General features: G+C 39.0%; 2 protein-coding genes across 7 annotated transcripts in view; one reads left to right on the top strand and one right to left on the bottom strand.

Annotated features, from left to right (window-relative positions):
* Window positions 1–12,462, bottom strand: part of ttll7 (tubulin tyrosine ligase-like family, member 7) — a 70,372-nt gene extending 57,910 nt beyond the window's left edge. For 3 of the 4 annotated variants that reach the window (XM_058638769.1, XM_058638766.1, XM_058638770.1), the window contains exons 1-4: window positions 12,226–12,462; window positions 4,368–4,765; window positions 3,577–3,708; window positions 1,523–1,644 (exon numbers count right to left, since the gene is read on the bottom strand). In XM_058638769.1, the coding sequence (XP_058494752.1) occupies window positions 1,523–1,644; window positions 3,577–3,708; window positions 4,368–4,392 (279 nt within the window). In that variant the 5' untranslated portion in view covers window positions 4,393–4,765; window positions 12,226–12,462. The remainder of the gene's footprint in view (window positions 1–1,522; window positions 1,645–3,576; window positions 3,709–4,367; window positions 4,766–12,225) is intronic. The other variant, XM_058638768.1, reaches the window with a different exon arrangement.
* A 1,345-nt stretch (window positions 12,463–13,807) lies between these two features.
* On the top strand, window positions 13,808–26,790 carry prkacba (protein kinase, cAMP-dependent, catalytic, beta a). 3 transcript variants are annotated; one of them, XM_058637709.1, is made up of 10 exons: window positions 13,808–14,313; window positions 18,075–18,136; window positions 18,447–18,575; window positions 19,492–19,590; window positions 19,907–19,989; window positions 20,474–20,600; window positions 21,602–21,697; window positions 22,849–22,971; window positions 23,203–23,367; window positions 23,471–26,790. In XM_058637709.1, the coding sequence occupies exons 1-10, from the start codon at window positions 14,268–14,270 to the stop codon at window positions 23,594–23,596; spliced, it is 1,056 nt and encodes a 351-aa protein (XP_058493692.1). In that variant the 5' UTR covers window positions 13,808–14,267; the 3' UTR covers window positions 23,597–26,790. The 3 variants fall into 3 exon arrangements, with proteins under 3 accessions (XP_058493692.1, XP_058493691.1, XP_058493693.1); XM_058637708.1 differs by lacking the exon at window positions 13,808–14,313 and adding an exon at window positions 14,345–16,734; XM_058637710.1 differs by lacking the exon at window positions 13,808–14,313 and adding an exon at window positions 16,753–17,401.
* Window positions 26,791–26,939: the final 149 nt, after the last annotated feature.

Raw genomic sequence — 26,939 nt, 5'->3', positions numbered from 1 at the left:
AGTAAGATGGATGGCTAAAGCTCGGGGGAGCAGTCAAGTTCACTCAGCAGGACAGGGAGGTCAAACAGAGGTGAGATCACTCTCAGACTAGTACACAGACCTCAGAGCAACCCTTGTTGTTTAGGCCTGTCTTATCAACATCACGAGTGGCATTTGAAACCTGCCCCACCACCCCCTGCTGTTCACAACTTGTCAGTCTACCTGTCAGTCTTCCCATCTGTCTCTGCGTATGCTGCGTTGTTCCCACTCATGCTGTCCACTACTCTCCTCTATTTGCTATTCTCTGTCTTACCTCCCAGGGTCTCAGAAAAAGCAGATGGGAAGAGTCTGTCCATCTTCATTTTCCCTTTTTATTTTCATTTGATCATATTATCTAACATGTAGTATATTTTAACATAATCTTCTTTTATTTCCATATCCATCTGTCCTATATAAAACCCTTTCCATTCAGACTGCTTTAATCGCTTTCTCAATATTCCTGTTATTTGACCTCTCCTAGGGACATGTATCAGGACAGGTGGGTGCGTCAACACTCAGTCGGCCCCAGATAAGATAAAGCATTAGGTTTATTGTGGTCAGCATCATGATCGATACACATCATGATGTGATGTGTATCGATCATTTCTGCAGACAGACTGTAAGGATAATAAAAAATGAATTCCTTTCACCCCTGAATACAATTTTAACACAAAATGCAACATTTTATTCTGCACATTAGGTTACACAAAGTGTTTTTTTTACTGTTTAATTTAACCTGGTAAAATAACTTTAACACAGAAACCCTTTATTGCCTCCTTCCAATTCATTCATCTGAGTCAATCTTGTCTATTCATGTGTTAATACATGTTCACATTAAGAGTCAATTACAAAAGATGCTTATTTTCCCATTCTAAGTAACGGATAATCCTATTTGTGGGCATGTGATATTCGTTCACATTTCTTGTAAGTAGCATGTGCATGTCTCGCAAATAAAATATATTGTGCCCAAATAAACAGGGATGCCACACACTGAACGTACACCTGTTCTACCTGCTCTCAATACAATTTGAGTTTTGTTCGTAAGTGTGAATAAACCCTTTGTTACAGCTAAAATGTGATCATATATTTTAGTGACAGAGCCTTTCCTCAGAATGGGTCAGTGGTCTTTTCGTCTTAAAACATATCTCATATATAAGACACTTCATTTAAGAATGCCTTTAATTATTTCTCTTGAGGAATCCCTGTGGACAATTTTACCTCCCCTTTACCTTTACTGGTATACAAAGTCAGATTTGATCCTTGTTCAGACACGCTCCTCAAAGTTCCCCAAGTTACATACTATACACTACTGAGAGCTCTCAAGGGAGCTGCTTAGCGACATAAACTTTGTTGTGTTACTGAGCAGCAGCTTAATTGGAGGTTAAAATCCAGATCCCCCCTCCCCCCCAGTGTAACAATAGAACCTGACAACCTTTTATTCAAAGGCTCCATTCTCCAATCTCTCGTTTGCGAAGGTGTGCTGAATTGTGGCCTAAACGTATACCTGATAATTCCTGAGCTCAGCGATTTTCTCGTGCTGCACAGCAGAGTCATTCCAGATGAGGTTGGCGGTCTCGTCGTCGTCCCGCGTCTTCATGAAGTCCATCTCGTTGATGACTATACGAACTGGGTGGAAACCACTCATTAGAATGTTTCACAATAAGAGAATGGGCGACTGAATCATTTATATAATCAATTTTGGAGGGGGGAAAAAAAAAATAACGAAGCAACCATTGATACAGATGCAAAAATGAGAAGATGTGATGTAGACCCAGGAATCATATATTTCTACTTTTCATATCAGTGTTCCACTTGCTATGCTTAAATTCAGTTTTTGCATACATTAAGGGGGAAATGGGTTATAGATCAAAAAGCTAACAGCAATATTTACCATTCCTGTGATAGTTGCGGAGCAGCCAATCGTAATACCTCTCTCCGAAAAGATAAATTAATTGTAATGCATTCAAACCCCAACGGAAACCCCACGGTATGAGAGATAGGTGGCAGGCCCATTTTGACATTAATCCAACAACTATTCATTATTCAGCCAGTAATGAAAGATTCATATGCCCTAACGAAACATGGTATTAATTAATTTTCTTGAAAGCCTGCACAAACCTGGAGAAGGCTTGCCTAATGTTGCATGATGGCACTTGAATTGGAAAAGGATGGTTTCAATGCAACTTCATCCATCTGGTAATGTTGGTAGAGGCTAACCGCATTTTACTAACTGGAAGAGAGAGGGTTTACATCACAGCAGGGCTCTGCTTACAATCACCAGTAGGGGCTTTAAACACAAAGCTGTAAACGGCCCTTTCTTACACATCTAACTAAACCTACAACCCTAGGACCAAAAATTAAAATCCCTTCTCAGTGGGTGTAAAGCAAATTACCGCCAACATACTCCATGAACTTTAATCTTTACATGTAATACTATAAATTGTGAAAAAAGAAAAAGGCCCCTCGAAAAAAGTAACTGCAAAAATGAGCCATCCATCCGGCCCTTAGTGTTAATTTTCCTTCAAAATAGCCCTGCCCTAGCCTCAGAATGGCCACTGAGAGGGTCTCGTCACAGCTAGCAAACAGACTCACAGCTAGACTCCCATCAACCTACAGAATCCCGGCAGCCCCTAACTTCTGCTTGCTGCTGCTGCTGACTCCTTAGTTTCATAGGTTGTAGTTCACCCCTGAGAGCGCTGCTGCCACACAATATACAGAGCAGGCGGAGAGTGCTTACTGTGCTCTTTTGGCCCTTTTCAAAAAAAAAAAAAAAAAAACACTGCCAAGGTAAATTACCTCAAAAACAATTTATGTACAGTATGTATGCAGCAAGGCCAAGTCTCCGTGTGAACTGTTTCACTGGACTGCAACACTGACGCCTTTAATTGAACACATGACGTCACAGTGACCTCTGAGATAATGTTGTTACAGGATTTATGTTGTTCTGAGGGACTGACTGAGCCACAATGACAACTGTTTCTAAAAATTTAAATACAAAGCAATGTGTCACAGTACATTAATCTTACCTGCGGCACTGTCCAAAAGACTGGTCTTGCTCATTCATGAAATTTTCATTCAGAAAATATAAATTAGAAGGCTTGCATTCTAAGACATGTCACAGAGGGTCTCTTTTTTACAGAGAGCTTCTTCTTAAAATGAAAGAACATGCCTCTTTTTGCACCCGTGTCATATTTTATTGCCTTTTTACTGACAAGCAGCTGCGTTGTTTAAATGTCGGGTCATGTGGCCGACAGGCGTTTGACTCTCCATGCTTGGTAATGGCACTGCTAACAGTTTTCCAAGCTTTTCTGGACTCTGGTAGCATTTCCAAACCAGCAGATGATGCCAAACAGCAAAACACTTTTAATAAAAGCACAGTAATGCACTTTAGAACGTAGAATGAATGTCTTTGTTTTTTGCCTCAGTGTAGCAGTCAGCGCCAGCATCCCACCTATTCTTCTTCCCGTCTAAAAACTTTTCTCAACATGTTCACGTTTTATGGTTATTACAGTCATTTCAAAAAATAATTCAAGCGTTATCATAGATAGGTTACCGTACCAATCTCGTATTTGGTGCCTACGACGTTGGCGCTGATGGATCCTTTTTTCTTTTTCATGCGCACCTTCCTCTTCCCACTGCTCTGATAGGAGCCCACAGATGGCCCGTTCATGGGGGACGCTCCTTGATCCTCTGGAGGAGGAAACGGCATATGACAAAAATAAGATACAGTCACAGCTTGTGCTCAAGGCAGACAGAGGGGCAGAAATTGCTTGAATCCTCTCCCATTTTTCTCTCATTTATGCAGAGGATTTAGTGGGGGATTGTTTAATGGACCAGAATATAAATGAATAGTAATGTAGCTACATTCCTTCACAATCTTTTTTTATGGCTGATGCATTAATCATTCTGTATTTGTTTGTTGCATGTCATATGCAAATTTTAAAAAAAATATGATACAATATAGAACAAATGAATTATTCACAGCCTTGCATTAGAATTAGGGAATCTAATTATTTAAAATTGTTTTTATGAATGTGTTGTTATCTAAAAATAATAAATAAAATAACTAAAAAGAATGTTCATGTTCTTATGAAGAGCCCTTTATCTTACACAGCAGGTCCCTTTCAATCCAGTCACTTAAATCTCACACCTGGTCCTGTAATGTTTTGATGATGTTGTGTGGCAGTGTTCCATCATGTTTTAAATCTATTGCAAAGTAAATATTGAACTGATGCTGACTTGAAAAACTATTATGTCATAAATCAAATCAATATTGCAATACTTCTGTGCTTAGCAGTGTATGAATATACCGGTCTGACAGAATGACCCTGTCAACTTCTTTTACTCACCTCCATCATTGGGAGGAGAGGGCATCTCAGGGGCTGAAGTAGTGAAGGGGCAAGCCAAGCTTTGTGCCAGGCTTGGTGAACGGGCTTCGCAGGATACTCTCTGCCCTCCTCCAAGGGCTCTCTCACACTCACACTGGTTAGTCTTTCCTGTCTTAGGCTGTGTGGACGATGTGCATCAGAGTGGCCCAGTGGATCATCCCCAGGGCCTTCCAACAGAAGCAGAGTCTGAGCGCGCACAGGAGTTTGCGGGGGAAAGCTGTGGTGGAGAAGAGTGGGGGGAGGAGGGGAGGGGGACTCTCGAGGGACTACACAGCCCCAGCTTATTTACAGACCCAAGAGGAAAGGGAAGGAAGGGAAGGAGGGAGGAATGGGGTGGACAGAGGGATATACAGAAATGCCTGTAGAGGAGAAGAAAAAAAAGATGTCATATCTTTCACAGCAGCAGAACAGCAGCAGAGAGCCGACTGCTCGCAGGACGTCAGTAGTGCAAAAGTGGGGATTAGCGAGTGTTATCTTGCTGGACCGGAGTGCATTGGACATGCTTTTGATGTAAAGCAGAGGCAACAGCAGCACATGGGTCCATCACACTCTCCATCAGTCAACCTGGCATTGATCATAGCAGTTCAGGGAGGAATCCATACAGCACTGACACTGCTGTACTACTCATGAAATACTCTAAAACTGTATGATGTCCGCTGGACTAATACGCATTCCATGAAACCATAGTGAAATACAAATGTGGTTGTCAAGTAAAGGGTTTGTGGCACCTCATTGTGTATCATGCTTATGCCAGCTGGGTTTCATTGTATGGCTGGGAGGTCACTTCATTGAAACAGATGGTATCTTTACAGTGGTTTGTTGAAAAGGATGCTCCAGGCTCCAGGAACAGTGTGGGAAATTAACAGCAGTCACCAGCCAAATGTGGTTATTGTTTGGCTGTGGTCTAGGTGTGTGTGTGTGTGTGTGTGTCATTAACCCATTTTTGGAGATAATCAACCACTGCTGAGATGTCCTATCTCATCATATTTTTTGTTGTTGCCTGGAACAGCATAGTGATTCAGTGGCTAGAGGAGCTACCTCACAGCAAGATGGGACTGTTAGTGTTTTCTTGGTGTGTGGTTCACATGTTTTCCTTTTGTTGCTGGGGGTTCTCTTGTCCAGGTGCTTTAGATTCCTCACAAGACAAAGCAGTATTCTGGTAGACTGAGGATTCCTAACTGCCAGCAGGTGTGACTCTGTCACTCCATCGAATGATAGACTACCATGGTGTTTTCCCTCCTTAAAGAATACTTGAAACAATACCAGCTGCTCATGATCACCACCAATCCAACAATGCTTTAAGCTGCTCAATTTCGATCACACTGATCTGGACAAGAATGAACAAATGGTCGGACAAAATTGGACAAAGTTGTGAGATGGCTAAAAATATTGTTTTCTGCTACACAAAATGACAATCAGGATATGATTATATTATATCATGATACTTGGGTGTCAATTTGATTTGTGATTTGACTGTATTTCAATTTGATAGTTTCAAGGATTGCAATTTTCTTGAGACAATAACCCATGACTTATATTTCCAAAATTAATGCACACTGTATATCAGTCAGTCTGACATTTATCTAAATTGAATGGGACAGCGCTACTTAACATGTACAGCAGAATGTAGGTTATTTGTTTGTTTTTTTGTTAGGTTAACTGCTACATTTAGTCGCACCTGCTAATATTAAAACCACTTTGTCCAACTAATTTTAGCTCTGCCTACTCGGTGTTCACTGAGCTACTGTTGGAAGAAAATTAGATAAATGCTGGGCCAAAGTGAATAGATCCTCTCACAACAGGACACGACACAACTGTCCAAATTACCATGCTTGAAATTAAACTGAAAAATGAATTTTCAAAACCTGTAGTTGTAGGTAACACGCACAATACGCACCATTCTGGGGGAGAAATCGAAGTAATCTAAAAAATAAAAATATCGTAATTGGGTGTGTTTTTTTTGCCCACACCCAGATAAAATAAGATGTAAAAATGAAAATGGAGAACTGTTTTACCTCCTGTAAATGTAACCTCCTTGATCCTTCAAGAAAAAGATTTATAGAAAAAAAATAAAAATAAATAAGATGTATTCCTGTTATGCTAATCTTTTTTGCCCACTCATTTAAATGATGAGTGGAAATAATGGGAAATTATTCCTCCATTCTACTGACCTTGTCATAACCAACTAATGACAAGCAAGTTTATCTTTTTATGGGGTCACAAACTTAAACATCAGGGAGCCACCACCTTGTAACGTATTCAAAATGTCTTTCATTCATTCTCTAGTGCATCTCCTTTGAGGGTGGCGGGCAAAGCTGGAGCAACTCCCAGTTGCCATGTCAGATTCAAAGCTGGATTCACTATTTCCCAATTGCTGACAAATTAGTTGAAACTCATGGAGGTTAATGGTGAGTTCTGTAAAATATTACATGTAAGCTTGGTTGTTACCAGGTCAGCCAATTTTTACGCTTGATTTAAGAAAATCAAGATGTTCAAATCACAATAGTGAAGCTCAACAGTTGTAGGGCATTGTTCCATGAATATATGGGGCAGATATAATAACCATGTAAATCATAGATCAGAACACAAACCTGTAATGTAAGGCCACAGCTCGAGCTCACCACTTCATGGTGCTTCTTTAGCATTTCATAAAGAGATCAACAGTAGCCTCTAGTGGTGAGAATATACTGAAGACCGAGTTTCCTATTGATCAATATATTCTTTCCTCACACTCACTGTACACAGATATAATCTGACTTGAAGAGCGGCCATATTGATTTGATCAGTATCCTCGAGACAATTTAGTTTATGGAAACATCTCTTTATCACTCGGTGGACTTTCCTGTCAGCCTATCAACCTGCCCGTGGTGAGAACACTGATCCTGGAAAGGACAGAGACTGGACTGAGATCATCAGAGCTGGGGACAACAAAGAGTCAAAGCCTGCCCACCTGTCCATACCTCCCTTTGATGCAGTGCAGGAGGAGAATGCTGCCTCAACAGGTTCACAGGACTTGGAGGTGTAATGTAAACCCAAGTCAGGGATCAGACACATATGATGCAACTTAACACCTGCAAGAACACACATACAAACAAGAGTACACAGCATTGTCTAATCTACACAAGATTCCCAGCAGTAGCCCGTGTTATTCATAATAGTTGAGTTTGTTACCTAATTAATGCAGCAACAAATGTTTTATTGCTCTTTTTGTGCTTAACCAACATTGACTATTATCTTAATTGTTTTAAAGGTAACACTTGTTTATTTATGTCAACATTATTAATTATTAACATGTAAATCACACTCTGTAAGATGATCAGCTTCAAATGGCTGCATCTAGAGATTAGAATATGAACATGAATTAAGAATGTCACTGACATTACTTCCTTGCACCTCTGAGACTAAGATTTTAGTCTAGGATGTTATCGTCTTATGCATAAATAAACAAGTCATGAATCACACTGTATCGTTTTTTTTAACCAATTGATGTAGAAACTGAATTTAAAAAAATAAATGAAAACATGCCACACTGATCAGCCACATCATTATAAAGAGATACAACTTAATATTTATATTAATGTCACTCAATCAGGTCGATCAGTGTAAGGTCAAAGACATTTTCTCATGTGTATCTGATGTGTTTTAGTAGTAGTAGTGGTTATCAACCACAAGGGGGCCTAGTTTTACTAGCACTGAAATTACAGAAAAAAGGATTCAGACACCAGTGAGGATTATGACTAATATCAGTTCAAAGCGGGACATCCTGAGGTGATATCACGTTTCAGCAGTGTGATCATCTCATCTGTCCTACCATCTTAGTAAAGTTTACTGTTCACTCAAAACCATTAAACCCCAAAACCTTTATTGGAAAATGTAACAGTAAAACATTCGTCACCATTACATCTTACTGTTAGCATTTGAAAGCATGATCCAAACTAATCATTTGATACAGTATTAACTACAAAATCTGAAATCCCTCCCACCCGTATTTTAGAAATATCACTAATTCTGCAATGCAATGACACACTTCCTCCAACAGAGTGTGCCAGAGGGCCAGCAGAGCAGAGCAGAGCAGAGTGGGCAGAGCCCATAAAGATGCTGAGGTCATTCTCTGACACACAAACACAGAAAGGCTTCATTGTACAGTCAGCTCTCCATGCTGCTCTTCTGCAACACTCTCTAAGCTGCACATGTTTATCTTAAAGGGGTATGGGGGGGGGGGTATGCAAGGCCTTTTCTTTATCCTTCATGAGTTACACAGCTCCAGCGCAGCTTGCCTCGGCATGGCATGGCACGGAATGACTCTACACGGTTTGGTATCGTTTTTCATTACTATAGTACCTCCTTAACATGCCCTCCTCATGTCATTTTACACACGACGCACACAAACTAGTGACTTGCGACTTGTAAAGTAGTTGTTTTCAGTGTACTGAATCATTAGAATCAGTTAATTAAAAAAGATTTGTTAACAGAATCATTCAGTAATTCCTGCATAACCAGAGCGCAGACTTTGTCTGACACAGTCCCTGGACTGAAATATATCGGAATGGTTTGTGATGCAGCTCTCCACTCACAATCGCAGGCTTTCCGCAGTGCTGTCGCTAAATACACCAGACACCTCTGTTAAATGTTGAGATTTTAGACATTTCCTTGCTAAATGTTGGAGATTAACACATGTCTTTGTGATTTTTAAGTATTTTTAACTGATCTACATTTCAGCATTGTTTGGTTTGATTCCTCACGCTCGTGACTCTTCCAGTGATGACACTCTCTGACCAATCAGTGACTGGCAGTCATCGCATAGTATCAGCTCAGCTCACGTGGGACCTCACAAGAGCCGGTACTAAAAACGTACCAGGTACCAGGTGCTATTGCCAAGTCGCGCAGTGTCAGATCTGTGTAGTGGAAAAGCGCCAGAATATTTTGTCCGGAAAAATATGAGAAATCAACATGGCTCATGTCACTTATACAGTGTTCGACAACAGTACTACAACCTTTTTTTTTTTTTTTACATCAAAAACAGCACTCATAGCTCGTCAATAAGTGAATGTTGAACAATAGTAGCTCACTCTGCAGTGTCACACCTATTACACAAGTCCCTTCAATAAGCAGCAGTAAGACCCTGAGGGGTTTGTTTTATGTTGTCACAGCCTTACATTAAGCTATGTCTTGAAAGCAGTCATCAAATAAAGAATCAATAGAGAGGGTCAGGAAAACACCATTTAGCTTTGTGTGCAGGAGCAGGTTTGCAGACACAGGTACTTTTTCTCTACAGGACATGCACTGGGCCCCTACCTTGCCATTTCAGCAGTGTCTGGACCTCAGGGCATGTAATAATGGAGGCACTTACTGTTACACATCCCTGACTGAAAATCATTAAACAAAAGTATTTTCAAGTAAAAAAGGAACACGCTATCTCAGGAATAGTGTAGAGTGACTTTTTTTAAAGGCACAATGACAGAGTTGCTCTGTACATATTTACAGTATACCTAAAACGTACATTTGTTTATACAACCTATATCTTTTTTCCTGCAACTTCACATTGTCCTTGCAGGAAAAGTCTTAGCTGAGTTTGCTTACTACTCTCATGAGAACATAGTTGGTTTAGAATTGCCAGTGGAACTAAAATTAGCTCTAACCAGTGACCCAGCTCTGACTTCATGCCTTCCTCCAAATATGAGGAGGAACAAGTGTGGGAGGTGTCGGCCCACGAGATACTGAAATACACCAACAAACAGCTATGTTAAATTTTAAATCAGGAAAAAAAAATCTATGGTGATGAAGACAACATGGCCAACTGCTAAATTCTAGCACTGCTGGCTGAATGCGTTTAAAAATGTATGTTAACCACAACCTTGTCTGACCTCATTCTCAGCCAATGATTGTTTTCGAACAGTAAATTTTACTGTTCGAAAACACTGTGCTATTATAATATATTGTGACAATGTGTGTAAGAAGATGTGTTATCAACACATGAATTATCCGACCATGTGTACATTAGTGGTTTTAAAGGCTTGGCAGATTTGTTTTTGATGGTTCACAATAAATTATTTCCTAGTCGGACACAAGATACTCACAATTCACAGATGACCTTCAACATTACTGCCAACTGCCAGTGTTAATGTTGGGCTGGTTCTGCTCTCAAGTTCACTTGTGACTCTAACGTCCTAGTTTATCCTCTGATCATCTCCAGAGTCAACTTTACAGTTTACAGTTTTAAAGTTAAGATCCATAGATCTGTAAGAAGTCACAAACTATAGTTGCAGCGCTTTAATGAATGTCCCACAACAAGTCAGCCCTCAAAGAAATAAATCTGTAACCGGCTTCAGTGTCACAACCCATCAGTGAATGTATCTGTGTCCTGTTTTGGAGATTAGTTCAAACCTATTTAAAAGGTTTGATTATTCTCCATATTTTTATGTCTTGAGTAAATCAGATATTAACAGATCTGCCACAAAAGTAGCATAGCTTTTTTGTTCTGCACAATACATATGGTTTGTTGACATTATCCTGTAATTAACCATTACATCTCCTGAGTTCTGTATATACACAAACCTACGCAGACATTATAATTCCATTCCTTGACTCAGTTAACCTGCACATATGTTTATACATAAAGTTCCTGGGTATAGCCTGAAAAGTGAGAACATTAGAAGTTACAAACATATCACTATCAATCAACAAGATTCTGAGAGCATCATTATATGCCACCTTAATCTTATTCATCGTTGCTTTGCTATAACTACACCATTGGTGAGCAGTTTATAGTGGAGTAGAGTACTGTATATTCTGAAAAGAGCTGTTTTGACTTTACTTGTACATTTGCGTGCCAGCAATCAATTTACCACACTGAACACATTGAACATCGTCATACATAAGCTATTTGCGCTCCAGAATGCCATTTATTTACTCACTTTAATGCACATTTGTTAATGGTAAATTTTGTTAATATAGCATTGTGTTTTGTTTGTTTGGTTTCAAGCTGCTATGACAACCTCATTTCCCCTCGGGGATTAATAAAGTACCTATCCATCTATCTATCTGCCTGTCATCATCACATAAGTCATGTGACCCAAGTATTTTACCTTTCTTACAATAGTTAGCTCTTGCTCAGTTAAATAAAAAGAGGGGAAACTTGATTTCTAATTCTTCTTTGATCATAACAAAACAATTTTTTTAGTTTAGTTAGTTAGTACTTGCTGCACTTCAAAGGATATTCAAATCCAGATTCTCAAACACTACATTTCATCATGCAATCAAACAGACTGTAAATACCAAAAACAATGTATGTATGTACTGACAGAAGGTCTAGCCTTTCTTATAAGAAACGATGCAACAAAGGAGCAGTGACTGTCAAAGAACAGGGTTGTAGGCCATCCCCCTTTTCATTGCACTGTCTTTATTCCGGGATTAACACTAACTGATTTCTTTAAACTCACAATACAATATCTAAGATGCCAAGTGTTTGAAATGAATTGGCCGCAATGTCAGATTTTAGCGTGACATCACCCGAAAAATGCTTTTATTGCTGTGAATTGGCTGCTAGCAGGCAGCAGCTAACGGCAGGTCGCTACAGCCACTTGCACGGGGCAGGTGGATCAAACAGGGAGACAAAACGGTCTTACTACTGCTGTCCATTTCACTTTCTGTCATCACAAATGTAGCGTTACACAACAACATGACTTTAAACTGCAGTGTGCTGAATGGAGGCGCTTTCTTCTCACGGTATTACACAATAATGGAATGACATACAATGCAGAATCAGTGTAGGAAATCAAAGGCAACATAATGACCCTATGCTAGTGTACAGTTAGCTTACCCCACGTTAGCGAGCTAAGGATGGAGTAGCCCGTTAAAACGTCACCTTATTTATTCCAGGCACTTGGATGAGCTGATCTCATCCAAACGACGCTGCCGCCGCCGAGAGACACTGGTGTCCCTTAACAGAGACACAATCCCGGGAGTGTCTTTAACACTGCACCAGTGGTCATGGTGTGTAAAGGCGTTACTACGGAAAAGTGACAACCACAAAAAAGAACAGTATCTTGTTGTAGTCCTCCGGTGTGGTACGAGTGCTGGAGCGAGTCCGTGGGCAAAACCATTCGCCCCGCGAGAGAGGGGGGAACCGGGCAAAGTGCTGAAGTTTGCATTCTCGATCTGGGACCATCAACGTGACACTTGGTTTTCTGCGGCAGCGCGTCCATGTTCAGTCCACACACTTTTGTTTCCAGCTATTACCAACTATACCAAAGCAAACACTTCGCAATGGCTGCACATTATTATTTTCCCATACCTTAAACTCATCGCTCGACGCTGGTTTCACTCTGCTGTTCTTCGTTGACACATGCTACCTAGCAACCGAGTGTCGCTGACCATGGTGCTAAAACACGGCCCTGCTGTTCATGGGCGCGACCTGCTGAAAGGTCACTCGTTTATTTCATATAACATCAGTTTATTACTTACCAGTCTTGTATAAATTCCCTAAAGGGATTTTTTAAGTATCTTACCAGAAAATGACTTTAGTAGAAGTTGAAGTCACTTTTTTATAACATTACTTAAAATACGGTCTTAAAGTATATGACATTTACTGTACTGTATGTAGTGTATAAAATGTACTTAAGTTTTAGACGTTAAAGTATTAAAAAAAAAGTGATGAGTTATGATTGAGCCATGGTAGCTCAGTAGTAGAATAGAAAAGCTCTATATAAATACAGACCATTAACAACTCTTCTTCTGGTTTTATTTGCAAGTAACGATTAATAAAGATAGTTAGAGGAAATGTAGTGGAGTAAAAGCAAAAGTTGCAGATCTGTGAATTGTGTACTTAATTACACGTATTTGTACTTGTTACTTAACAAGTGGCTCAAGACTCTTGGTTTTCTATACATATGTTATTAAACTATATGAATCATTAACAAACTGCAAACATGATATTAAAAAACATTGCTTTTGCTGAAGTTCAGCAGATGTTTGTTGTCTTGGTGAACAAGATGAACCAGGAGCTTAGAAAATGGTGAAAATATAATATTGTTTCAAATATTTTTTTTTATTTTACCAGGCAAAACATTAACATTAAGAACAAATTCTTATTTACAATGCTGGCATGGCAAGTGTCGGGAAACACTTTTAGGGGTAAGGGAAGCGGGGGGAAAAACAAAAGATACAATCATGAAACACATTAAACAGTGACACACATTTTGCACAAATTCATTTTAAAAAGGTACTAATCTATCTAATTTAAATTTAAGTTGTAGGTACATAACAATAAGTTAATATAATAGATTATTAATAGTAATTCATTATTAATATTATTGGTAGTAGTTGTAGTTATGACAATATTGAACGTTCTCATGAGAATGAATAAATTGATTAGTGCAAAATACTGGCGCATATAATTACTTTTTTCAAATTTCAATCTACCGAAAAGCTACTCTCGTTAAATAAGAGTAATGTACATGCATCTCATATTTCTGATCATTACGTGAACGCAGCATTGCACAGTCGGTCGTTTGTACGGGTTTTGTGGTGACACGTGAACGCATCACCAAACGACAGCAGCAGCAGGCAGAGGTGAGAAGTCTGGATCATGTTTTCATTCCAGCGGAGGCGCACTTGAACGGAAAAGGACATTGTAAACAAAGAGCAGAGGGGCGGTGAGCGGAGCACGTCGAGCTTCTGTCCACCTTCTGTCCACTAAGACAACACATTCATGTTGCTCTTAGCCAAACAGCTAGCACAAGCTGGTATCTGTAAGCTAGCTAACGGAGAAGCCTGTTAGCCTATCGCCGTCACCACCACCACCATCATCATCATCACCATCACCGCTCCTCGCCAGCTGTGCATCGCCCTGGTCTTCCTACAATGGGAAACACAGCCACTGCCAAGAAAGGCAACGAGCAGGAAAGCGGTAAGAAGCACCTGCAAAGCAGCCTGTCAGCCATAGCCTGTCTGCCGTCTACCGTTAGCTGCTGCACAGCGTGTCATTGGTTGTTATGAAGTCAGAGGAGAGCAGTCTTTAGCAGCAGCTGTTACCCAGCGCTGCTGCTAACACACGCACACACACACACACACACACACAGCAGAGAACAACCATCTTTGGTAAAGCAGTTTACCTCCCAATGACTTACTGTGTGTCTCCTTATCTTTCTTTGAAACAATGTCATAGCCAGTTCAGGCAAAATAGACAACACATAAGTGACAATGTAGGACGTCTACATTGTTTACTACTCTAGTAAATGCAAAGAGACTCTATGAAATTTAACTTTAAATCTATTCTCACACTGTGAAACACAATGTCATCGACCCTCCTTGTTTAATTTACAAAAAAGAGAATGCCTGGAGTTCGACAACATCAGCAAACATCGGTTTCCACTGAAGCTGCTGTTCAAGGCCCATGCAGGCACTGTTACCACCTGATAACGTTCAAGATAAGTTCTCCACCAGAGAATATGCCTCATGTGTAACAAGAGCAAGCTCATAACAAACAAGTGCCTTTTGCTTCTGGTGTTGTTTTGTTTTCGAAATGGACAGCAACAATTTCCCCCAATTTTTTTAATATAAAGACCCACCTTTTAAAAATGTATAGTGACCAAGTTCACGGCATAAACCGCGACAACTGCATAGTTGTAACACAGAGTATTCTTTTTGCAAAGGTAAACAAGTCAGATAATTTCTAAGAATTTCTAAGATAATGTATGTGTGATAAATTAACAACAGCTTCATGTTATGCATGTTATTTTAATTGTTTGCACATAAATCGTAAAGTGATACTGGAAACATTTCTGTAAAATTATTTGGTCACCCTAAGAAAACAAACCACATGTCAAGTCAGCTCTGAACAAGTTTACTGTAAATCAACATTTTATTACTCAATCACATCTCTTTAATTTCTTGTTACTCTAACATCAAGGAAAGTTCGTTCGCCCACTCTTCTGAGCAGCTGTTAATCAGAAATATTGTTTCTTTCAAGTGTCTAATCACTTGAAAGACGTGGCTTGGGGGCACTTTAAGATGTGTTTAGTGTCAGTGTTGACCAAGGTAATCTGCTAAACTGTACTGTGGCTAGTGTCTGGCTGAAGAGCACCGGTTTTGACCTGCTTTCTGATTGGCAGAAGTTCATAAAGCTTCAGCCTTTGTGCTCAGAGCGACCTGCAGTGTCTGCTTGAATGTGTCGGGAGAAATTTTCTTCTGCTAAGAATCTTATGTTTTCGCTGACCTTTGTCTGACTTTGTGTGAGCAGCATAACATAAAAAGTAATAAAGGATTTCTAGACATGTATGGCCAAAATGATGACCAGTCGTGACATTGGAATCTGAACTCTCATTTTGAAGCCTCGAGACCTGTGATGTACAGTAGAAGGGCACCGTGTTAATGTTTTGCAAACAGAAATGCACACATTGGTCGTTACGCTGGTGTCCACTCATATTTTCCTCTTAAATGTAACATTATTGACTAATTTGACATCGTGTTTGCTAAGTAACTCCTCAGAAAATGTTTTACTGACACTATTAATCAAGTGGGAACTGGGCTCACTTTTCCATCAACTTCCATTGAACAGAGTTCTTTTTGCAACCAGCAGCGTCACCCCCTAGTGGATATTCATTATATTCTTATTTCCTGGTCGGCTTCAGGAGGAAATCGGGGCACTACATTCTTTTTTTTTACATGAGAAAGAAAGAAATGCTTAGGTTTCAGGATTTTAAAAAAAACAAAAAAAAACTGTTGACCTTGTGAGATCAGGGAATGTTTTGGTTGGTTTTAAAATAAAGGTCTGCAAATATAGGTCTCTGTTGTCATTCAAATGAAGATATTAATCTGAAGCATAAAAAACTAAAATATTTTTGTTTTTAATTTAGTTTTTAAAATGCTTTAGATTCTGATGCACGGTCTCACAGTTCCCTCGTCTACCCAAAGAATGTAGCATACTTGTACTGCATTTTGACACCATTTCCGGTATTAGGTGTGTTTTCCACTGTATTGTCTAACGTTGTCAAAAGTAGATGTGTAGTTGGTCACTGTCACTAAAGCTGAGTATGTGAACAGGAAGCTTAACTTTCTGTGGTTAGCCAAGCATTTGCTGTGCACTTGGCTGCATACAGGAAGCTGCAAGTGTCACTCACACTGCTCTTCAGGCTGAAAACATTTGCTTTGTCTGGGAGGCTTTTTGTACTCGCACATCAAGAAATTTGTCTGAAAATGGCCCAGGGAAAGGAGCAATCCTTCGCCAGCCGTTTATTTCAAAAGTATCGCAAGAGTAGCCTCGATCAGAGAGGACAAGAGAGTGATGTGCCTCATATCTCCGAGTTCACCATCATGTGGGATAAGTTGAGTAAGTGCCCGGGCAGAACTGCTCTCCGTTCTTGCAGTGCAAGCTGCAGCATCACAACCTTTTCTTACACCTTTTGTTCACTCAGCTATTGGTAATACTGTATGTAAATGAAATATTGCTGTTCTGTCGTGTTGTTTACTGTTTTTGTATGAAATGTGTATTTTTGTGTGCTTTCTGCAATGTTGTTCCAATCACTGTATGTTCTTTGTGGCATATTGTTGTAGTTTAACATTGATCTTTCTTGTATTATATTTTATTTAGTGCAGGAAAGTAAAAGCCTCCTCCAATACTGGTAAGAGAGAAAGAGGAAGTTGGGTCTAGAGATTGAAAGCTATCTTAAGTGCATAATTAAAATGAACTGTGTATTCCAGTGAACTGAAATATCCACTTGTTGTACAGAATACACAGAGACACATCACTGTTCTTAAAGACAGTTGAAGACAGTTTTAAAACAAGAACAATCAGGATATATTTTTGTTTTGTTAGGATGCCATATGTTGTCTTTGTTGGTGTCACTTTGTTTTGTGTTGCATTTAATCCACATGAATGACAAATGTTCTGTTTTCAGCACTTCATAAACGTTTCTTCCTCTCTTTCTCTTTTCCATCATTTCCATCCATGTGGGTGAATGTTCCTGCAAACCCTTGGTGAACTGTAGAGACTTTTGGTACGCTCATTTTTCCATGAGCCATCCTAAATCACAGAGAGAATGTTTACTCTGCAAATATTACAACTTTAAACAACCCAGTCAGTTAACATACATATTACCAAAACATAAACAGCAGTCATCTACGCTCGACATGCATTTAAATGAGTAACAGCACCTCACAGTGTACCACCACCAGTTAGACATTAAACACCTGTTATGACTCTGTGACTTTGGACATCTCATGTCTGCTGTGACTTTCATAACACACTTTTTTCGAATGCCTGCACTATTGTCTGTTCTGTAGTTTGTCTTTTCTCTCTGCCCGTTATTACTACCTCCTCCCCATTTTACTCCCGCCTACTCTGAAAGAGATGCAGAATTGCTTGAGTTTGAATTGGACAGTTCTGTAACGTTCACAACAGCTCTTTGCATCACTTTATGGATTCAAATTTCCTGCTTAGGTCCTGTGTTGTTTTGAGTGTGATTTCGTTTTTTTGGTGTTGAGTAGAGTCCTGCCTTTACACTACCTGACATTTGCCTGACCTCAAAGTGCATTTGTGCCCCTGAACGTTTGAACTTCCTTTAGTTGGTTTCCTCAAGGTGTTTATCACCTTAGTTTATCCCTTTGAACGTTTCATTCGACTTTCTTGTGTGCTTAAACGTTAATTACGTTTCTCTCCTGTTTTTGCAGTGAAAGAGTTCTTAGCTAAAGCCAAAGAAGATTTTTTAAGAAAATGGGAGTGTCCACCACAGGTAAATTGTGTGAATTATGTATTTGTTTTTGTTGTTGATACATTTGTACTATCTGTTTAATGATGAAAGTTAAAAATGTTGGTCAAAATGACTTAGATCTTGTTGACTTTAATGTGATTGCTGAGGTATTTGACCACCAACATCTCCAACTGTGGTTTTACTTTCAGTTACAGGAAGACAAAGTGTTGTGCTAGTACCTTCTATAGGAGCTTGAAGTACCCTGAACATACAGTTTAAGTATTTCGAGTTGAAGAATTTAAATCAACGGTTTTCTCTCTCTCTCTATTTCACTGATAATATGTTTTTGTAGAGCACAACAGCCCTGGATGACTTTGATAGATTTAAGACTTTGGGCACTGGCTCATTTGGACGAGTTATGCTCGTCAAACATAAAGGAACAAACCAGTTCTACGCCATGAAGATCTTGGACAAACAAAAAGTAAGTGTATGCTCCTCGAAGAAAGTCTGTGAGAGCAGACATGTGCTTGACAAATGCCGTAATTACATAAATGCTGTGTATCAAAGGAAATGGAACACTTCCTCATGTGCTACCACTGTGTTATCACTAAAGGTCTCAGAGGCTATTCATGAGAGTTAAGTCCTTTAAATACCAATGTGAAGTTTAGCATGCCCTGAGTGTTTTGATCTTTTTTACTCTGATCCCTGATTTGGTTTAAAACATACTGACAAGTCTTTTTGTTTTATGCTTTCTTGCTGAAATATTTTCCTTTTTATAGTGTGTGGACTGTCCTCTTCTTTCTCTGCAAGACTTCACTTGGCTCCTGTTTTTATGTTTTTGCCATTTACTTATTTACGTTTACGATTTCCCAGGAATTATTTTTTTCCCATTGAGGTAGTTCAGTCAGTAGTCTGCAAATTAACTTACAGAGACTTCAAAGTTGCTTGAAATACAGTAGGCAATTTGTCACAGCAAACATCATGACCAGGTGTGATCATTGTGTTTGAATACATTGTGAATTGAGTGAATGTGTGACAGATGGATGAGGCACTGTCTTGTCTGTGATTGCTTCCTGTAATTCTTTCATGTCTTAGTTTCCCACAAACCCGTTAATGCACCAGACTAGTAGATGTTTCTAAGTAGTTGTAGTTTCAACCAAGTGACTGTGGAAAGGTCAACAAGGACATTATGTTCACTCCAGTGGATTGTATATTTTGGGCACTTTGATTTTCATATCATAAATGTTAATAATTCTGCTATTAAAGAGAAACACTTGCATAAACTCTCTGTATACATTCACTTTAATGTACAAGTAAACCTTGTGACTGCTATTCTGAACGCTATAAAGTATATAACATACACACATTTAGTACTTCACTTGTCCCTTCTTTTCCAGGTGGTTAAATTGAAGCAGATAGAACACACACTAAATGAAAAGAGAATACTACAGGCCGTCTCCTTCCCCTTCCTCGTCAGATTGGAGTATGCTTTCAAGGTACACACTGCTGACCTCTGCTTACAGCCAGCTTTTTAGAGGTTTCACTAATGTGAAACTATTTCAGTTCATTTAGTAGATTTTAAAATAACTAGTCATCACTGAGATTATTTTATTTAAAAAAGTGTGTGAAAATATTTTTTACATTATTTTTGACCAAGATTATATTTCTCCCATAAGAAAATGTATTACAATGTAGTAACCATGGAGTTCAAATTTAATCTGTTGACATGACCTTACTAATAGTGTGTGTGTGTGTGTGTGTGTGTGTGTGTGTGTGTGTGTGTGTGTGTGTGTGTGTGTGTGTGTGTGACAGGACAACTCAAACCTCTATATGGTGATGGAATATGTCCCTGGTGGAGAAATGTTTTCACATCTCAGACGTATCGGAAGGTTCAGGTAAAAAGTAAAAGGTTTTCTTGTTATAGTTGTCGTTTTTATTTATTTATTTGGTAACACTTTATATTAGGGAACACATATTCACCATCAACTAGGTGCTTACTAACATGCATATAAGTAGCATACTTGCTCTTTATTAGTAAGAATTGAGCATGTATTAACACCTTATTTAGGGAAGTCTTAGTATAAGGTTATGTAGAATAAGGTGTTAATATGTGCTTAATAATTACTAATTTAGGGCTAGTATGCTACTAATATATGGTAGTAAGGACGTAGTTAATGGTTAATATGTGTTCCCTAATATAAAGTGTTACCATTTATTTGTTGTGACTTTATCATTCTGGTCATTTCATGGGTGAGGACATCATTTTTAATTTGGCTTCACAATAAATGTGTTGCATTTTTTTCCACCTTCAAATGTGGCTTGTGTTCATATATACATATAGGTCATCAGTGTCTGACTAGTATTGTTTCCGTCTTTCAGTGAAAACCATGCAAGATTTTATGCAGCTCAGATCGTGCTCACCTTTGAGTACCTTCACTCTTTAGACCTCATCTACAGGGACTTGAAGCCTGAAAACCTGCTCATAGATCAACATGGGTACATCCAGGTACACAACAACTCAAGTCCCTGTAAAGTGATAAAATTATGTTCTCTGACTTTGTCACCCTGCAGGAAAATGGGTGAGTAACCACCTTACCAAATATGAGTGATTTAAAAAAGTTGCCAAGTGTTTAACAATTAGGTTTTAAATCAGTGTTTGTAAAGAATATTAATGTAAACTCCACCCTCTCAGTCTCCTTTGTCCTCTTTATCAGCAGCACCTGCAGCCTCACAGCAAGAGTCTGCTCCTCTTTGTGTTCTTCTCTACTTCATTTCTTCATCTTTAGGAAATTTAGATAAAGTGTCAGAGCTTTCCTGTGTGTTTTTACGTCCAGGTGAGACACAGAGCGTTTAGAGTTTGTATATTGTCAAGACTGGCTCATATGCGTTGACAAAACAACCCACAGCAAGAGAGATGCCGGCAAATAATATTTATTTATACACAAAACTTAAATAAGAGAATCAAAATATAACCTAAATCTGTAATCAGGAAAACGGGTCAGCTGCAGGGTGCCAGGCCGACAAGGGGGAGAGAGAGCAAACAATTGGATTTGCATGGCTTTAAAGGGCATAGCCCCGCCTTCTCAGAGACCGCACACCTGAGAGCCATGAACATAACGAGCACCTTGTGTAGACAAAAAGAGAGAGAGAGAAAATGAGAGATGCACAACTACACAACCCTGCCCACCTGAGGTTGAGCTATGGCTCCTATGCATCATGAAGCCTTATTTCTAGACAAGCCTAAAAAAAATTTTTTAAAGACGAGTGGAGAGAAACTAATTTCTTTCAGTGTGTGAAGAGAAGATATGCTGTATTTACAGAATCTTTAAGTTCCCCAAAGAAAATCGGAACTCTTAATTGCACTGCTTTGATAAGGAAACGGGAGGTCTGAGACCTGCAAAGGTTTCAAGGAGAAGACATTGTGTAGTCCAAAACACTAGATACAGTATGTGTTAACGTCATCATAATAATGTTATTTTATCTTAATCTTATACACTATTTCTTCAGGTCACAGACTTTGGCTTTGCCAAAAGAGTAAAAGGCAGGACCTGGACATTGTGTGGAACTCCTGAGTACCTGGCTCCAGAGATCATCCTCAGCAAGGTGAGCCAATACATCCTCCTTCCTACTGTGCAGTGTGGATGTATCAATTCATCTTAAAGGTAGTCAAAAGAAGAAGAAGAAGAAAATGTGTTGTTTATGCAGGGTAATCCTGGTTTTAGTGTAGAAACACGGGTGGAGAGAGGCAGGTATGACATGCAATACGAGTGTGTTCAACCTTGGCATCAGCCCAGAGATGTTGCAGTTACGTGGTATGCATTTTGAGTTGTTCCTCTACTGGACACACTCTGTGGACTGTCCTTGAGCGGCTGTCACCTGACCTCAGAACAACTGAAAATGGCTCATGTTGTAGGTAGACACTTTCTTTAGATGAATGGTCTATTCGCCATTCACTCATTCACTCCCACATTAATACAGCGCATAATTTTCTATGACACGTCTTTCATACCCATTCACACACTGCCAGCACAGCCATCAGGAGCAACTTGGGGATAAGTGTCTTGCCCAGGGACACATTGGCCTTCCACTTGAGAAGGCCAAAGTTCACCAAGGCACAAAAAGGAACTTGTACATTTCTAGGGAAAATGGTAAGAAGAAAAAGTGTGGGGGAAAAAAAGGAAGAAACTCTTGCTCCTATCACCTCATCTGGTAATTCCCACCTGTCAGATTGAATGCAGAGATGCACAGTAGGTCTTCTGAGCACAGTGATCCTAAACATCCAGCCTTGGCAACCAAACAGATTTTCAAGATTAAGAGTTGGAATATCCTTCACCTCCCAAGCAGGTTACCTTGATCTCAGGCTGACTGGGCAACAGTTCACATCTCTTAAGCTTCAGTCACTGACTGTAAAATACTAATAAATATCAAGCATGATGCTTTTGTTTACCTGTTATTTTACATAACTAGTAATAACTGCTATTTTAAATAACTAGTAATACCTGTTATTTTAAATAACTAGTATTAACTGTTATTTTATATAACTAGTAATACCTGTTATTTTAAATAACTAGTATTAACTGTTATTTTATATAACTACTAATACCTGTTATTTTAAATAATTAGATTTGGCCTGGACTGTATGTCTTAAAGTTTTCTGAATATTATAACTGATTGTGTTTCAGAGTATTTCTGCCTTTTGGAGAGGAAACTAATAAAAAAGAAAATAATCCTCTTGTCTCTTTATTTATTTCCAGGGCTACAACAAAGCTGTGGACTGGTGGGCACTTGGAGTTCTTATCTATGAAATGGCTGCTGGTTATCCTCCTTTTTTCGCTGATCAGCCTATCCAGATCTATGAAAAGATTGTGTCTGGCAAGGTAGGCCAGATTAGCCATACACATGCAAATTCAAATCTTTTTAACAACAGTTTTTGGCAATGCCCTGTGACGGACTGGTGAACTGTCCAGGGTGTACACCGCCTTTGGCCCTGTGTCAGCTGGGATTGGCATCCCATGAGGACCAACATTGTTTCTCCAGAATATCAAATGTTTGTTTTTTTCACAATTTGCTTGTGATAACTCAGTGTTTCTTGTTCTCCCACCATGTAGGTACGATTCCCCTCTCACTTCAGCTCCGACCTGAAGGACTTGCTGAGAAACCTGCTTCAGGTAGACCTGACAAAGAGATTCGGCAACTTGAAGAACGGCGTGAATGACATCAAAAATCACAAGTGGTTCTCCACAACAGACTGGATCGCAGTCTACGAGAGAAAGGTAGATCTCGATTTCTTTGTCTTTGTCTTTGTCTTTGTCTTTGTCCTTGTCTTCTTCAATCACCACACTGGCCCCAAATGAATTCTGCATTCTGCATCTTTAGGTTGAAGCTCCCTTCTTGCCAAAGTGCAGAGGTCCAGGAGATACAAGCAACTTCGACGACTACGAAGAGGAGGACATTCGTGTCTCACAAACGGAAAAGTGTGCGAAAGAGTTTGCTGACTTCTAGTGAGTGAGCGAGCAAGAGTCCCAGCAGGGCTCAGGTGTTTTAAGGATATTTGCACTCTCCCGGGGGTTAAGGTGGAACTGTAGCTGTCACACTTTCAATACAAAAGCTTCATTCCACACAGCAGAATGAGGCCCTTCTTGCCATGATCCTGCGTGCAGTTAGCACTAACCTATACACAGGCACATTATGCAGACACCCTTTGTGCTGCGACACAAAAATACAAGACCACTTCCTCTTGGGGTTTTTTTTTGTTATTCGTTTTGCCACGTTTTGTGTGTGTCCCCCACCACCTTTTTACTCAATTCAAATAATTTTTACTCCCAAAGCTTCATGAGAGCCACTGCAATTCCAAATCTTAAATGGCACAAAGAGTGATCAATTGTATTAGCTGGCGTTGCACTTTTTGTGATAAAAGCTTTAGGAGAATAGAAGTTTTTGGTTTCATATTTCGACAATGAATTTTGCCATGTCTGTCGTCTGTTACAGGCTCGAGTGTTTTTGGGTTTCATCAATTGCTGACTTTAACAGAAACCATTACTTATCCATTTCGGTGTCCTACAACCTGCATACATACTATACAGTTTAAACCCTTGTCGTTTTTTAGTTTTTTTTTGTTTTGTCAAAGCATGACCAAAATTCAGTCAAAGACTGTGGTGCTTGGTGAAGGAATAGAAACCCTCCAGGTTTCTGGTTTTCAGCACTTCCATCCTTGAAGAGACTGATTAACAGTGACAGGTGTTGTTGTGAAACAGAAGCTTGTCAGGCGCTGTATTAGTTGATCAGTTGTAGCATTGTTTTTGTCCATATCTGGTCACAGAATATTTACTTTTACCTCAGTCAAGGTCTGGTATTAAATGAATGGAAGGAAATAATATTTTTTCAGGTACAGCTGTTGCTCTAAGAATGGAAACTGCTGAAGTTTGAGTGTGTGTGACTCCACACAGCAGGTCGTCTGTCTTTGGTATGTCCGTAAATGCATGAAGTGCATTGATGTGGTGCATTTTTCAGAAGCAGAGTGGTCAATTTCTAGATTTTCATTCAGGGGGCATCGTAGTGGAAACAAGGCAGTGTTGTCGCATGGACTTGTTTTGAATTGCTTTTTGATTTTGTTTATAAAAGTTAATTCTGCTTTAGCAGAGCACTTGGACGACATTGTGTAATTGACATATTTGCTTTATTTTCTGTTTTACTCTTGCATGTTAAATATTTGTACATCGGTGTCACAACACACATGCTGTAGTTTTTCATTTTGTAACCGATGCACTGGGACATTGACACATTAGACTTTTTATCTGAGGGACTTATTCCAGTTAACACAATACTAAAACATGAAATATTCTTAAACTATAAAATAACAACATAACAGTTAGTATTTTGGCATCATCCAGTCACTGCAGTTATACACTACAGATCAAAAGTCTGAAAACACCTCTGTTTTACCAGCTAGGTCTCCCTAACCAACAGGATGATCGAAGTTATTATCTATCAATTCTTTCTTTCTGAAGGTGTGACGCTGGCAGAATACAAAGTGCAAAAGGAGGCAGAGCCACGCACTAACCCATCTGTCTTCTTTGCTGAGGGAATGTTGTTAATTCTTAATCTCTGAAAATCCATAGCGCAAGCTTTAAAACGAAAACAGCGCGGGCAGCCTAATAGTTGCTCTTGTACATTTTAAAGTTGTCAGTAAAGATATAGATTAAAAACTGGAAAATGTTGGTGTTTTAGATATTTGATCTGTAGTACAGTAGTCTTTTTTGCATCATTTTCATTAAAAAAAAAAGCACACTGTGATGTAGCATAATTTAATCATTCTTCCTCGCAGAAAGGAACAATAATGGACAAATTGCCGTAGTCTTGTCTTGAAGGGAATAAGGAGTCTCGATTTTCAAGATTTGTTTTTTTTTTATTGCGTATTTGTTTGTGTTTGGTTTTTGTCTCCACAAAATATATTAGTCTTGCTCTTTTATTCTTTACTCAGCACCAGTACTTTCCCATTCATTTCTGACACGTTGCCCGTCCATGCTGCTGTAATGAACGTACCTGTAAACTCCTCACCAGCTCCACAGGTTGTTGTATTTCAAATACATGTACTTCCATAGTGAGGGAGATCAGATTGAGGTCATTTCTGCAGGTTGGACGCTCAGGATTGTGCGGAAATGGTTGTCGTTCGTCTTGTTGGAAACATTTATCCATCGTCATCTCCTACGTTTTTTTCAGACGTTTAAATCATTACTTGACACGGTGCTCAAGTCTTTGTAGATGAGAAATCATGCAATTTGTTCAAGTTCAACAATCTTAGAACCAAATGTGAAAAGGGACTGAATGCTATTTTGAGGCACTTACTGTCTATGACCTGGAATTTAACATTTTGTCATAGTTAAAGCAATTAATGACATTTTACTTAGCTTATTTCAATTCAAACGGCACAACTGATTCTAATATTTAATTTATATTTTGAGATGTCTTCTAAAATAACATTTTAACTGTTTTAAATGTTGCATAGTTCTCAATGTATAAGGAGATTCCAAATGTTTTGTTCTAATATTGGATGTTCTAATATTTGTTCTAATATATTTGTACATCTTTTTTTCCCCTTAAAAGAATAAGATATTTATAGAAATAAACATATTTACAAACAGATTATACAAACTGATGCCTCATATGCCTCTTGACAGTTCTATCCTTTTACCTAGTTTAATTTATTTTATTAGAAAATCAATTTTATTGAAGAGGGTGAAGCATTATTTTCCCAGTTTAAAGGTTGAACAGAATGTGAGCACAGACTCGATGTTTTTGTTGTTTTGTTGTTTTGGACAAGAAACTTTGAAAACTATACCTGGGAATTCAGCATGTTTTAGTCCAAACTGCCTGTGTGTAGATCTTCCAAGAAAGTGTGTAGGAAATCCACCGCTCTTCTCTAGGTGTCATTTAACTTTCCCTTATGTGTAATAATGTTTGTCATGTTTGATGTAAACAATGGCACTTTTCCCTGAGTCACTCCACACTCCTGATTGAAGGAATCCTTTTTTTCTTTTTCTTTTTTTCTTTTGCACATCATTTAGAAAGCTGACAGGTTTTTTTGTTCTCACCCATATATTTACTTGTGTTTGCAAGGAGAATATACTTTGCTGTAGCAGATTTTATGTAACAAAAGATACGTCACTATAATAAATCATTTTTATTAAAAACTCTGATTGAATGCATTTATGTAATATACTGCTGTTTATGTTGAAATCGAGCCTGATGCCACAAGGGGGCAGACTTGGCTGCCTCGGTTGTGTTTAGGCTTTTTCTATTTATAGAAAACGACTGGGCCGAATAAAAATTACTGTTGGACTGAAAC

The sequence above is a fragment of the Solea solea genome, chromosome 9 (genome assembly GCF_958295425.1).
Source record: "Solea solea chromosome 9, fSolSol10.1, whole genome shotgun sequence".
Classification (NCBI taxonomy): Eukaryota; Metazoa; Chordata; class Actinopteri; order Pleuronectiformes; family Soleidae; genus Solea; species Solea solea.
The sequence above is the reverse complement of the archived record's forward strand: the minus strand, read 5'-3'. Positions and strand labels throughout refer to the sequence as shown.